The 15,750-nt window shown below is 35.9% G+C and overlaps 1 protein-coding gene across 4 annotated transcripts in view; it reads right to left on the reverse strand.

The window, feature by feature from the left end:
* Positions 1–921: 921 nt before the first annotated feature.
* Positions 922–15,750, reverse strand: part of LOC131030543 (uncharacterized) — a 54,684-nt gene continuing 39,855 nt past the window's right edge. Inside the window, exons 3-5 of one of the 4 annotated variants that reach the window (XM_057961402.2) lie at positions 2,144–2,405; positions 1,769–1,935; positions 922–1,595 (exon numbers count right to left, since the gene is read on the reverse strand). In XM_057961402.2, the coding sequence (XP_057817385.1) occupies positions 1,295–1,595; positions 1,769–1,935; positions 2,144–2,405 (730 nt within the window). In that variant the 3' untranslated portion in view covers positions 922–1,294. Of the gene's footprint in view, positions 1,641–1,768; positions 1,936–2,143; positions 2,406–15,750 lie in introns of all 4 variants that reach the window. The other 3 variants (XM_057961400.2, XM_057961405.2, XM_057961401.2) reach the window with 3 other exon arrangements.

A 15,750-nucleotide genomic window follows, 5' to 3' on the forward strand; every position in this document is an offset into this window, starting at 1 on the left:
GTAATAACTTTAATATAGTGGCTAAGAAAAGAAATTGCACTCTTCCTAAAGTTTTCTTCACTTAGAGAGTGTCTCCAGCTATACAGTGGCAAGTATGCATCTTTTATATGGTGTGGATTCTCCTATTATGTGCTCTTCCAGCTATTTTCTACATTTTAAGCACATCATTAGCAAAATAATAAAAATATGTTGCCAATGTTGTTCACTGCAAAAGGAATTCATAAATATTATGAGGGGCAACATGGTCATAATTGTAGGGGTAATGCTTGTAATAACATTGATGTAATGGCTATGGCAATCTTCCTAGAGTTTTCTTCTCATTAAGGGTGTCTCCATCTACATGGTGGCATGTATTCCTCTTTTTCATGGTGTAGATTCTCTATTATCTTTCCTTTATTTTCTACATTTTAAGCACATTGTTGGCAACATATATCTTGCATATGTTGCTCATTGCAAAAGGATTTGATGTCTTAAGAAGATCAAGTATATCCTTAAGTTGATGAGAATTTGACGCATGCAATAGAGCAACTGCGCAAACCCACTAACTACCTTCCATTCACAAATTCAGCAGTAGAACTAGACACAAACAAACTTTGAGCTCACTAGATGTCCTTGCATGCATTTAAACTATACATCGTATATTTAACAAATGGAACTGACTAACTTCTAAGAAGGGCAAATAATAAAATATCTTTTAGACAATATTAATAAAAATTTAGAATTGAAATTCTAAAAACTTTAGACATGTGCACTTTAATATTTAGATGTCATCTTCCCTAGATCCAATATTTGCCTTCTCTTTTCTTTTTTATTTTTCGAGGTACAGAATCTGTACTCACCAAAAACTTGCAAATAAAAATAAAAACTTTTCTTTAAGAACTTCACTGTTTTTTAAATAGCAGAGTTTGATCCCACGAAGTATACCATCTCAAGACTATTCATAAATTAACGAAAAGCTTTTGAAAGAAAGCATTACAACCCAACTAGAACTCTTGTTTTTAACAAGGGCAGTAATAATACACGTTTATCTAGATTACTATTTCATACTGCATGCCTTGTACCATTTCTATCAATCTCCTACTAAGGCTCAAAGTAAAATCATATATGGACAATGCAGACACATTCATCTCCTGGTATCTTCTTCTCTAACTCTCAATCGTTTATCCCAAACACCAAAAACATACATAGACAATGCATACACAATTATATCCTGATTTCTTCTTGTCTAACTCCCAATAGTGCAATCAGTTGAACATGGGGATAGAACACATTAACCTAAACTTCTATTGAGAGGCTATAAAAGGAATACAACAAGTACTCCCAAAGCCACAAGTACTACAGGAATCAAAGAGAAGAGACGAACTGCCAAAACCACAAGTACTGCAAGAATCGAAAAGCAGAGCAGCTCTTTTTGAAGATTGCTCTGATTTCTAATCGCCCATGCAGTTTTCCACGATATTTGGGTAGGTACAAGGTCAAGTTCTGCCTGTAAGCGTCTATCCAGGTCTGCCATGTGGCCAGATCCATATAGTACTGCTATTTTATTGCATCCATCATTCATTGCTGCTCTCAACTCTTCCATTACAACTTTGTTCCTTTCCTCAATGTCAACAGAGTAAATTAGACCATCAGCGTCCAACCTTCAAAGTGCATTATGGAATTACTAGTGTCTTGAAAATGTATTCAGTACTTTTTTATGAAAACAAAAAACTTGTGACCAAACAGTCGAAAACTCTGCAGGAAATGAAATAAGGAGCATGGTACATACCGTGAAGCAATGAAGTCTGCATAAAAAAGTTTGCATACATTTGTCAAAGATGTTTTCATCGGATGAGATTCATCAAATGCTGACAAAGGAATTGCCTCGCTAGATTTGTCACTTGTTTGTTCTTCCAATATGGAGTCCGTGCAATTTTCCTTAGCTTCACGCTTAAGCTCAAAATATTACCAAAGAAATAATAGTCAGCCAATTTTTTTCAACATACTTTCATTAGTATCTTAATCCAAATAGCATTTATGGCAATCCCCACATAGTCCTTGAGCTTTGAACAAAAAGACAAAAGATTGTATGCCCAGGAGAGGTGTGCAATAAACACATGGAAAATTTTAATGTAAATACATTTGAAAGAAAGAAAAATATTACCCGCATCCGATTGTACGTGTGATAATCAAGATCTGCATTATACCAGTTATCCCTCCCATAATCTAGACAACTCGAGTGATCATATAGACCAAGAAAGTATGCAATTAAAAAAAATGGACTTGGATGAAACTTAATATAATTCTTAAGTTTCAAGCGTGTTTCTGGATTTCTATTTGATTGCTTGATGGGATCCTTAAATATAATTCCTTCATATAGGACCCTGTCATAGTTATCAAGTTCTTGCTGAAGGTCTGCATAAAACCTGAAAATCAACTGACTGCAGTTAATGTCTTCTAAATAAAGACAACTTGCAAAAAAAGTCATAGTTGATGAATAAACAAAACATCAAATTCAGCAACAAGTTAAACATTTTTATTTGTTTGGTCTTAAATGAAATTTGTATACCGTAATTTTTTCACGTTTTATTTAGTATTATGAACTGCAAATTGAAAAAGCAGCTAGACACCAAGTTTTGTATTAAAATTCCTAGATTATCCATGATTAAAGGAGATAAAGGACTAGCAACAGAAAAATGGAGATACTAACGAGTGACTAAAGGGGGAAAAGTCAAAGATGTTAGCAGATGGAGATGGTAATCAAATCACACCTAGGAGAAATAGAACGGGATAGAAATTCCTGAGGACACAAAAAGAATGGCAAATTGGCTTTTAATTTAAGAGCTTAGAGAATTATGGATATAGAAGAAACCAATATCACAAGGGGGATTGAAATCCCTTAGACACCAGAAGAATGGCAAAAAGGCCTAATGGGGGCTAAATTTGGAGGCGGGAAAAATGGAATATCAAGGAATGTAAACCATAGTAAACAAATTGTGGAAATAGAGGAAAAAGACCAGAAACCAGCAAAATGCAGATATCAAAATTACAAAATAACACCATTAATAGTGATTGAGAACTAATCAATACAACCAAAGAATTTAGGACTACATTTGAAGGTCATGGCCTCAAAATTTTCATCCAAGTAAAGAAATGATGAGAAAATTATGTGTAGGTTAGATTATTTGGATTACCATCAGAATTGTAAAATCACTTGATTTCTAGGGATATCGGAAATTTTATTCATGAGTTTGTTAGCATAGCTAACGTTACTAAGAAAAAATCCCTAAGAATGTATGCATGGATACATGTTAAAATAGATCCCTCCAACTCCTCCCAATAACAACTAAACTTTTACATACTGAAGAACCTGACATCAAGTACGAGATTACAAGTGTTTGCCCTTAAAGTGTCATCCATTTCATGGAATTGAGCATTTAGAAAGGTGATGTAAAGAAATCTAAGCTAATGCAACATTCAGTAGCAATAAACACCAGTAATGCTCCAGTTTAATTAAATATTTAAAATGTGGAATTAAAAATACTTACACCACGCTGCTTGGTTAAAGCAATTATCCCACATTCGATCTAACACACAGTGAGTGGGTGATTTAAGAAGTTTAATGCACACCATAGGCTTTGAAAGAAACTCAAGGCTGAAAAGCCCAAAAAAAGTTTAGTTTCTCACATTGGCTATAAATTATCGCTCACCTTGAACAAATGCTTCATACTATAAATTGTTGCTTGTGTTGTACTGGTCCAGTTTAATTGAAAATTTAAAATATTGAATTAGAATACTTACCGCATACTGCTTGGTTTGAGCAATTATACCATATTCACTCTAAGATGGGGTGAGTCAGTGATTTAATAAGTTCGATACATACCATAAGCTTTGAGAATTGGGAAAGAGGCTTGCGCATGAAAAGCACAAAATAGTTTAATTTCTTGTATTAGCTATTCCTCCTCCATACTAGCAAATGCTTAATGATATTGAGAATAATATAAATTGTTGCTCACCTTGTACTACTCCAGTTTAAATAAATACTAAAACTATTTAACTAAAAATACTTACTGAATGCTACTTGGTTTGAGCAATTATACTACATTCATTACAAGACCAAGTGAATGGGCAATTTAAGAAATTCGATGCACAGCACAAGCTTTTTGAATTTGGACAGAGGCTCAAGAGTGAAAAGCTTGAAATGGTTAAGCTTCTTGCACTAGCTATTCTTCTCCAATAATAGCAAACGCTTCACAGTGTTGAAAATAATATAAATCATGCTCGCCTTTTACTGCTCCAATTTAATTAAATATCAAAAATGCTGAGCTAAAAATACTTACTGCATGTTGTTTGGTTTGAGCAATTATCTCACATTCATTTCAACATGGGGTGAGTGGTTGATTTTAAAAGTTCAGTATACACCATAAGCTTTTTGAATTGGAAACAGTCTCAAGGTTGAAAACTTGAAATACTTTAGTTTCTTACACTGGCTATTCCTCCCCCATAATAGCAAATGTTTCATGTTATTAAGAATAACATAAATCATTACTTGCCTTGTACCAGTACAGTAAATTAAATATTAAAAATGTTGAATGAAAAATAATTACCACATGCTGATTGTTTTGAGCAGTTATCTCACATTCATTCTAGCATGGGGTGAGTGGGTGATTTACAAAGCTCAATACACACCACAAGCTTTGTGGATTGGGAAAGAAGCTTGAGGGTGAAAATCCCAAAATAGTTTAATTTCTTGCACTTGCTATTCCTTCCCCGTCCTAGCAAATGCTTCTATTGGCAATTGTTGTCTTGTCATTGATGTCAACCTACAATTTGTGTGTTGTCATTGATGATATGTCTAGTATGATGATTATTTGTATATAAGAAGATTATTGGAAGTTGTTGTCACTGATATAGAGTACAGATGGATGATGGTTGCAATTGCTCTGTGTTGTGGATGTCCACCTTGTTGGTGTCTAATGTCTACACTTAGCATGCTGTGTTGATGTTGATATAATGATGGTGGTGATATATCAAGATGAAGTTTAGAAGCATGATGAAGGTGATACATTAAGATGAGGATTAGAAGCATGATGATGGTCATATATTAAGATAACAATTAGATGCATAAACAAACAAGTGGATGTGTTGATCTTGTGTACTACAGGATGATGGTTTATGATGTTTCCAAGACATTCTAGTCCTTGGAGGTTTGATAGAATAATTATTTGCAGAGATGTATGCTGAAGTCAGTTTGGAAGAATGCTCCACATTCCTCCACACTTGATGATATGGTCTTGTGGATTTGAACATAGTGTGTATGCTCTGTGGAGTCATGTAACATCTACTTCCAAATATTTTGAAATACTTGACAGTAGCAATTCTTCCATACCATAGCGCATAAGGGGTCTTTGAATTATTGACCCTTACCTACACTTTGTTAAGAATATAGACAACACTATGCACAGCCTCTTTCCAATATACATTAGACAAATTAGCATCCTTTAACATTGTCCTTTATGCTACCCCATTCTGTTGAGGGGTCTTAGGAGCAGACAAATGTCTCTTAATACCATGATCTTCACAAAACTTATTAAACTCATTTGATGTAAATTGACCTCCCCCATCAGACCTTAAACATTTTATCCTAGCATCTATTTCATTCTCAAACATAGACTTGAAAGCTTTAATTTTTTCTCTTAGAAAAGTAACCCATGTCATTTTAGAGTAATCATCAACAAGTAACATAAAATACCTTTCATCGTTTAGTCCTCTAGTCCTAGTAGGTCTGCGTAGATCAGTATGTATCAACTTCAAAGGTTTTGTAGTAGAATACTCCTTGCTCTTGAATCTTCTCTTTGTCTACTTTCCCATCTGACACTCCTTACACAATGTATTTGTAGAGTTGATAATCTTTATAGTAGAATACTCCTTGCTCTTGAATCTTCTCTTTGTCTACTTTCCCATCTGACACTCCTTACACAATGTATTTGTAGAGTTGATAATCTTTAGCATATCTCTTACTGCTTGTGCAGAGTTGATCTTCACCATGTTGTCAAAATTGAGGTGTCCCATCCTCTTGTGCCAAAGCCAACATTCACTGCCCTAAGCTATCAGACAACTTCCTCATTTAACTAGCTTGGAAAGATGTGATATGATTCTTTTAGGTCCTCTCTATCTCTTGAATTGGACCGCTTTCACCACAATTGTGTTTGGTGGCCAACTTAATAGGACTTATGCTTGTTTCCTACTATAGCCAACCTAATTGATGTTTGCAATAAAGAGGATGGTATATATAGAAGATCAAATCAATGTTGATTGGTGTACATGTGTGGATCAATGTGGAATGAACTGTGTGGATCAGAATATGTGTGCATGCTTACATAATCATATCAATTGCAATGTATGTGATACAAAGATGAGGCAGTGTGTGGTGATAGTTTTGAAGTTGATCACATGAGATAGACATTCAAGGGCAGCTTCATACTTGGAGATTGTTGGAAGCAATGTTGCTAAAAGCTTATTCATCTTGATTCATATTTTCATGTACCTTGCTTGGAGATAGTGAATCACCCCTGCAAGTTCTTTGTATCTTACCCTTAGGCAATTAGTCTCAACCTACAAGTCCCTCGTATCTTGCCCTGGGGTTGTACAACTCAACCTGCAAGTCCTTCTAGGAGCGATGAGCTTCTTTGGCGGTGTTGACGTGTATTTTGTACACAATCATACACAGAATAAAATACCGACAGGCATCTTATCCTCTCTTGAGAAAATAGTCTCTAACTGCTGAAGATCTGCAAAAAGGATCAGTTAGATGGACTCCAAGGTTCTTTTAGTGGGGTCTCCACGTGTGGACAAGCTCCAGTGGTATGATGTGATTTGCTGGAATCACAAGGGGACTTACATTGAACTTCCGATCTGCTTTGCTGGACACAGGCTCTTACTAACTTAGATTAAAAAAAATGGAAAAAGGATAAGGGCGAAGAGAGGATCTAATCCTAATACTAAGAATGTAGGAGCAATGATTGATCTTTGACAAAACTCTAACTAGATCTTGTTTTGACATCAATGGAACATCTACACAAGACTAGTGCGATCTTCTAAGGGAGCTTTATGATGTTCAAATCATCACCGCAGGCATAGATACCATCCAAGTTGATGCATATCAATGAAGAGGCGACAAATTGAAATTGAGCTTAAGCTAAATGATTCCAGTTGACTACGCAAGGCAAGTCTGCAATCAACAAACTGCTAGTAGTATGGATGTACGAATTCCACCATCAATCAATCACACTTCCTCCATTCATCTAATCATCTATCATCTAAGATTGAAGACTTCAACAAGAAACCATGCAAATTGCAAGAAAACGACATATTTCACCATTACTTCAATGAAAATGGAGTTTGTTTACAATCAATGGCAACAATTTCTTGCCTTGTCCTCCTATTCTACTCTAATTGCTATTCTATCAACTATATTCTAACTCTTCCAACTATTTACAACTTTCTCTAATCATCTAAAAAATCCCCCTTTACAAAATGAAATGCCTGGGCTTATATAGTGCCCACAATACAATTTGATGGCTTAGATCAATTCAAGATCAATGGCCAAGATTTTACAATGAAAACCCTAATTAGGGTTTGTTACAACCATTACATAACATTTAATGCTTGACCAATGATAAAATTGTATTGCTTGGACACATGTCCCTTCTAGAAAAATCGACCAATGGATAGCCGGGGTAGGTACATCGAAGTTTGTGCCACCTTCCATGAGTTAAGTACATTGAATCTGGACATGCTGAGGTGGAACACACTGACTGGAGAAATGATGACTAGGACGCCACCTCATCTAACACTTGTAACTTGGTAGATATTCATCTTGATATTGTTGAGAAACTTGCTTTAATTAATTCCTCTGGATCTATTTTGCTTCTTCAACGAGCCCTTGTTCTAACTCCTTGCGTCCTTGATGTGCAGGAAGATGATGTACCTCGCCTTGGAACGCTGGATTGAAAGAGGTCGCCCATGTCCTGGCTAAGACCGTCCCGGCAAAGACCGTCCTTGATCCGGCTTGATTTTCCTTGATGAGATCTCCATTTGATGCCTACACAACATTTCAAAATTAGTAACATGATTTTGCAATACATAACATAAATTAGAGAGCAAAATTTTAGGAAACTTAAAGATAAGTCCTTTATTAATCATTTCCTAAAAAAGATTGAGCTAAGGGAAAACAAAATTCCAAAATTAAGGCAATGACGATCAAAATTCAAAATCAAAACAATAAATCCATATCACCATACCTCTTTGAGAGCTTAACTCTAAAATGCAAAATAAATAAAATTGCCTAGGCAAAATTTGAAATAAGATGGTCTTGATGTGATCTTCAAAAGAACGTTCCTCTTATCAACTTCGCCACCCTTCAAGTCTTGGACGTGATCTCCTCTTCAAGTTAGCAATTTCGCCATCTTTGATATGTCTTTGACGTCCTAGGCAACTTCGCTCAAATGGAAACTTCAAGTTCGCCTCTCCTTTGGATAGTAGTTTCGCACCACCTTTGTATGAAATTCGCTCCTCTTTTGCCCTCTCCAAGTTGCATATGAGAGATGATAAATGATGATGTGAAAAATGAAATAAACACCTTCCTTTATAGGCGCTCACCTTCTCACCACCATTTAGGCCGACTTTGTAAAAATAAAGCAATTTAAATGATTTTTAAATGAATAACAAGGGCCGACCTCCATAAAACAAATAAATACCAAGCGCTCCATTTAATTTTTTAATGAATTAATAATCAATTATTAAATGCCTTCATTTTTAATTAATAAATTCGATTTTCTTACAAGGCAAAAATAATCAATTAATACCAAGCGCTAAATTTAAATGCCATTAATTAAATATCGATTTTCCTAGCATTTAAATAAATTCAAAAATGCGTTTGAGCGCCAAAATTTTAAAAAACATGGAAAATATGTACCTCATCGCCCTGGTCCCTGACTAAGGGACAGGAGCGATCCATCACTTGGTCTTGATTTTTGCACTTTTGACGTTCAAAGCCTTTAACCTCACGTTGGAATTGGCATTTTCGCTAGGATTTTCAAACTTGAGTGACTTGTCTTGCAAATAAATGTCCCTTAGATGTGATATCGCCCTGGTCCCTTGAAGAGGGACAGGAGCGATTTTGCTCTTGTGGGCCTCATTTCACTTCATCACCTTCGAAAATTATATCCAACGGATTCGCAATGCCTCCTTTCATTCATTCATGCCTTGAGATCGGTTGAAATTTGGCGAGAAAATCATCTACAACAAAAATCGCTCTGGTCCCTTCCTGAGGGACAGGAGCGAACTTAAGCATTTTGGTCCTTTGTTGACGTTTGATAATCTTCAATTTGTCTTCAACGGGTTCGATTGACCTCCTTTCTTGCCTTCGAACATAAAATTTGCTTGATCTTTGCCCAGATCGTACCTTATGAAGAACTTCGCTCTGGTCCTTCAGTGAGGGACAGGAGCGAATTTGACCCTCTAGGCAAAACTTCATCATTTCATTTTTTTTTGATCAAGTCTGGATGTTCTATCATGCTCATTTCGTCCTTCACCATGCCTTTGATGTCTCGATTCGTCCAAACAAGGTCAGGAATGGCTCAACTAAGCATTTTCGCTCTGGTCCCTTGGTGAGGGACACGAGCGATTCGCCTTGGTCCCTTGGAGAGGGACACGAGCGCATTTCGCTCTGGACCCTTGAAGAAGGACACGAGCGAAATTTGACTTTTCGCACTCTCGATCAGGACAATTTTAATGGAATATAACATTTAAGTATAAGTGACATTTCCTTCTATGTTTCTTCTTTCTTATACTTTAAGTATAAGTGACATTTCCTTCTATGTTTCTTCTTTCTTATACTTTAAGTTATATTCCATATATACTTTCAGGATGTTTGAGAGTGGTTTCAGACCTCCAGGAGTTATATTGCAAAATCTAGTTTTTGGAGGTTTTTCAGTTTCCAGACTTAGTCAAATTTCAGGATCAGGACATTCCAGACTTAGCCAAATTTCAGGATCAGGACCTCACTCAAGCCGGACTTGCTACCCTGTTGATCTCCCCGACAGCACTTCAAGTTATATTCATTTGATAAAATGTACCTCTTTGGACCTTCTCACATCGTCAAGACGTTAAAATCTTGCAAGGACAAAGCAAAATTGGATTTGTAGCTCCGGTCCTTCACTGAGGGACAGGAGCGATTTAGGCAATTAGCACTGTTATGGACGTCCCAAAAATCTTCAATTTATATTCAACGCATTTATCTCATGTTTTTCCTTGTTTTTGAACGTAAACTTGCCTTGACCTTTGTCTGGATTTTGCATAATGAAGGAAATCGCTCTGGTCCCTAGGAGAGGGACGAGAGCTACAAGGTACCTCGCCCTGGTCCCTTGGAGAGGGACGAGAGCTACAAGGTACCTCGCCCTGGTCCCTTGGAGAGGGACAGGAGCGATTTGGTCAATATAGGTCATTCTCCTTCGTTTTTGCATATCAAATTATATTCATTTGGCAAAGTATCTTCCTTCGGACGTCCTCAATTCATTAAACTTTCAAAATCTTGCAAGGACAAGACGAAATTTGAATTGTAGCTCCGGTCCTTCACTGAGGGACAGGAGCGATTTTCCTCCTGGAGGCATTTCTGTGCTCATGAAAATCTTCAATTTATATTCAATGGAAAGATCTCGCCGTTTTCCATCACTTCAAACGTAAAATTTGTCTGGACTCTGCAAGAATGATGAGATATTTGAGATTGAGCTCCTGTCCTTCACTGAGGGACAGGAGCGATTTTGCTCCTACAGGCCAAAATATCATGATTTTACACATTTTATCACTTCACAAGGCGAAAACAAATCATTTGAAATGCCTAGGATCAAAATTCAAAAAAGTCAAAATTTGGTCAAAATTACTCAATTGGACAAAATTCATGTTTCATCATCAACACTTAGACAAATTTAGACTCTGCGTCAACATTCCAATTGAAAATTAGACCATTCTGGCGAATTCATTGCATTCAAAATTTGCATTCTAGAAAAGGAAATTCAAAAAGCTCCCAAAACCGACTGGATTTTGGTCCGAAAAGACGGTAATTAGAACCCTAAGGCTTGACCCTAAATCCAGACAACTAACAAACTAACCAAACCCTAGAAAAAGCAAAGCGAAAACGAACAAAAAAACATGGGTCCCCATTTGCAATGGGGCGATGTGTGAAAACGTCACAACAGGCGGTGAACCTAAAACAGTATTGTAATATTGTTCATATATTGTGAGTTCTCTCACCGTAGTTTTTCCTATTTGGGATTTTCCATGTAAATCCGGTGTTCTCTTGTGCATGGTGATTCATTGTTTTATCTTTCATTGCCATTGATAAGATGAAGGTTAAATTGACATTGATTTGTGGAATAAAATTTAGGTGTTTGATCAAGACTGATTCACCTCCCTCTTAGTCTTGAGGCGTGTTTAACAATTGGCATCAAAGTTGGGTACCTCTAGAAGAAGCTTAACTGCTTAAGGAAGGTCTGAGATGGCACAAGATGGATCTTACAAGATACGTAAGTTTGATGTACGAACTTCTCCTTCTTGAAGCTATAGACGGAATCATATTTGAATTCTATGGAGTTTAGAATTTGGAAGTCTGTTGTAGATGGTTATATTGCTCCTACTCCTCTAACTACTCTGGATGAGATTAGAATGCATGAGAACAATGGAAAAGCAAGGAATGCAATCATAAGTGGTTTGGCTGATTTAAAACTCTTGAAGGTGATGAACTGGAATTCTACTAAAGATATGTAAGAGAGGCTCAGCAGTATCTATGAAGGAGATCAGAAAATAAAAGAAGTCAAGTTACAAAACTTCAAAAGCAAATTTGAGAATCTAAAAATGTCAAGAGAGGAAAATATTGATAGCTATATACACCAAATAACAAAAGTGGTCAATGTAATCAAAGGTATTGGTGGAAAATTGGATGAAGATGTAGTAGTGAAGAAGATACTTAGAACTCTTCCCAAATCCTATAGTTCTAAGGTGTCTACTATTGAGGAAAGTTGGGATTTGGTCAAATATACAATGGATCAACTCTATGGTGTGCTCTCTACCTTTAAGATGAGGGAGTTTGGATCTGATAATCACAGGGAAGTTGCATTCAATGTCAGGAAGAAAGTGGAAGGTAATGTCGATCAGGATGATGATCTTGATGATGTAGAAGCAAACTTTGTGAGAAGATTGAAGAAAGGCACCAGTAAATACAGAGGTAAGTTACCCCTCAAATGTTTTAATTGTCGAAGAATTGGTCATTATGCATCTACATGTACATTCAAGGAAGATAACAATAGAAGAGGAGATGCTAGAAACACAAGAGAAGATAGAACAGACAAGCCTAAAACAAGTTTTTATTCCAAAGAAAGTAGTCGCTCATCTGAAGATTTGAAATGTGATGATTCAAATGATGAAACATTAATTATGGCTGTGAAAGTTGATAAAATTGATGAATGTAAGGAGTCAAATACCCTATCTAGTGATGAAAACAATGAAAAATCATTAATTGTGTGGATTGCTCTTCATGAAAAAAAAGAACCAAATGCTCAAGGGTGAGTTACAGTGAATGTTCTAATCACGACCGGTGATAGAAGAATGTTCATTAATCTTGAAAAGTGAAATGGTGGATCAATTAAGTTTGGTGGCGAAGAGTCTACTTAGATTTGTGGCAAAGGAACCATAACCATTGATGGAAAGAACACGATAGAGGATGTTCTCTATGTTAAGAGATTGAGACATAATCTTCTTAGTGCCAGCCAAATGTGCAACAAAAGATACAAACATTTCATGAGAATGGCTGTGAAATTGAAAAAGGTAGCTCAAGAAGATTGATTGCAAAAGGAAAAAGGATTGATGAAAATATCTATCATCTAAAGTAAGTTAAAGGAGGAAGTTGTCTGATAACTCAAGGCAGTGAATGTTGGCTTTGGCACAAGAGGATGGGACACCTCAATCTTGACAACATGGTGAAGATCAGCTCTACACAAGCAGTAAGAGATATGTCAAACATTATAAAACCTACAAATACATTGTGTAAGAAGTGTATGATGGGAAAGCAGACAAAGACAAGACTCAAGCGTAAGGCGTATTCTACTACAAAAACTTTGGTGCCAATACATATTGATCTATGCAAATGTACCAGGGCAAGAGGACTAAATGGTGAAAGGTATTTTATGTTACTTGTTGATGATTACTCTAGAATGACATGGGTTACTTTTCTAAGAGAAAAATCTAAAGCACTAAAATAGTTTAAAGCTTTCAAGTCTATGGTTGAGAATAAAATAAATGTGAAGATCAAATGTTTAAGGTCTGATAGAGGAGGTCAATTTACATCAAATGAGTTTAATAAGTTTTGTGAAGATCATGGTATTAAGAGGCATTTGTCTTCTCTTAAGACCCCTCGGCAGAATGGGGTAGCAAAAAGGAAAAATAGAACTATTCAAAAGATAGCTAGGACAAAGTTAAAGGTTGCTAATTTGTCTGATGTATATTGGAAAGAGGTTGTGCATAGTGTTGTCTATATTCTTACCAAAATGTAGGTAAGGGTCAAAATTTCTAAGAACCCTTACGAGCTATGGTATGGAAGAACAGCTACTGTCAAGTAATTCATAATCTTTGGAAATAGATGTTACATCAAAAAAGACGAAGATCTTGGAAAACTAGACTCAAGGATTGATGAAGGAATCTTCTTCGATTACTCAACAAAAAGCAAGGCTTACAAATGTTACAACAAGAGACTCGAGAAGATAGTGAAAGCACAAATGCCAGAGTAGATGAAAATTGGAATCAAACCACAAAAGAACCAAAGGATTGCAGAATAGAAGGTTCTCCCTACATTGTAGAAGAAGAAGATGACGAGAAAGAATAAAAGGAAATAGGGGAAAAAGAATCAAAGAAGGCCCCTGAGACTCCAACAAAGTATGTTCAAAAGAATCATTCAAAAGATCAAATGATTAATATAAGAATGAAGGTATGCAAACTAGAACAAGACTTGTCAAGTGAGAAGGTGAATCTTTGTCTTTTATCAAAGGTAGAGCTCAAGACTTTTTTTGATGCTAGCAAAGATGAAGGATGGATGAAAGATATGAAAGAAGAACTTGATCAGATTGAGAAGAACAAGACATGGGAACTTGCCCTCAAACCAACAAATAAGAATGTTATTGGAACCAAGTGGGTGATCTAGAATAAATTGAACGAAGAAGTGACAGAGAACAAAGCTAGGTTGGTTTGCAAAAGATATTCTCCAAGGTTACTAGGAGATGGGGTACTTGGAGACTCTGGATACTAGTACCGATACCGATACATCTATTTTTGAAAAAAAGGAGACAAGGGTACTTGGAGACCCATTAATTAAAAATAATAATATAATATTTTTAATATATAAAACATAATAAAAATAATATTAAAATTATAATATAATAATTGATAAGTATTGAAACTGTCTTTGAGGAAGTATTGCAAATATCATTATAAGGTTCAATTAAAATAAGGATTTAATTTATTTTTGAACAGTATATCGGAGTATTAATTTTTCATTGGTCTCGATCCTTTATTTAGAATCTTTTTAAGTCCATATTTTATCAGCAAAGTCTATTGTTTGAAATAATTATTTGATGTGAACCTTGCTATCGGAAATAATAGCGTAATATTTTGAGTTTACTAGAAGAGTTGTCTCAAAGGTTGTGACTTTAATATGTTACGAGAGATATATTTTTCTAAGTGTTGAATATAAGTTGTGTCGTGGCTGTTGCGGTTGTTAATAGATGAAAGGCGGTCGAAATTTTTTAAAATACTAAGGTTTCAAAACTAAGCATAGGATGTGCAATAATATATGCAAACACTCAAATACTTCTAAATCCCTAGGGTGCATGATACTTTTTCGGTTTTTCCTTTATTTTTGATGTTTTTTTTCCTTTAGCGCCACATTTTTCTATTCTATGCTACATTTTTTTCTAAAATCTATTGCAAGAGATGGCAAAACTTATCTCAGGAGACATTGGAGACTTCAAGAGACCTTATTGCGCACCATTAAGTCTCTTGAGACATTTTGGGGACGAGAGACGAGTCATAGTATCGGAGACGTGTCCAAGGGGTTCAGAGACATGTCTCCTAGTAAGAAGAAATTGGTTTTGAGGAGACTTTTCCTCCAACGGCTAGAATGGAGGCAATTAAAATGTTTCTTCCATTTGTAGCTCACAAGGACTTTAAGGTGTATCAAATGGATGTCAAGTCAGCCTTCTTGTATGGAGATTCAGAAGTAGTCTATATGGAGCAGTCTGATGATATCAATTGACAAGATCTAGAAATGGTGTGCAGACTTAAAAAGGCATTCTATGGTCTTAAGCAAGCCCCTAGAGCTTGGTATGAAAGGTTGGACAAGTACTTACTGCAACAAGGTTTCAAGAAAGGTACAAAAAATAACAATCTTTATTTTTCAAGGTTAAAAATGACAAACTTTTGATAGTTGTTGTATATGTTGATGACATCATCTTTGGTCAAGATGATGGTGTATGTAAGAGATTTGTAGAGGAAAGGCAAAAAGAATTTGAGATGTCAATGATAGGTGAGTTGCCTTTCTTTTTTGGACTTCAAGTTGCTCAGTTAGATGATGGCATCTTCATTTTTCAAGCAAAGTATATAAAGGAGATGTTGAATTTTGGTATGGAGAATTCTACACCAATGAGTACCCCCATTGCTACTAGT

This window comes from Cryptomeria japonica, chromosome 6 (assembly GCF_030272615.1).
Source record: "Cryptomeria japonica chromosome 6, Sugi_1.0, whole genome shotgun sequence".
Taxonomy (NCBI): Eukaryota; Viridiplantae; Streptophyta; class Pinopsida; order Cupressales; family Cupressaceae; genus Cryptomeria; species Cryptomeria japonica.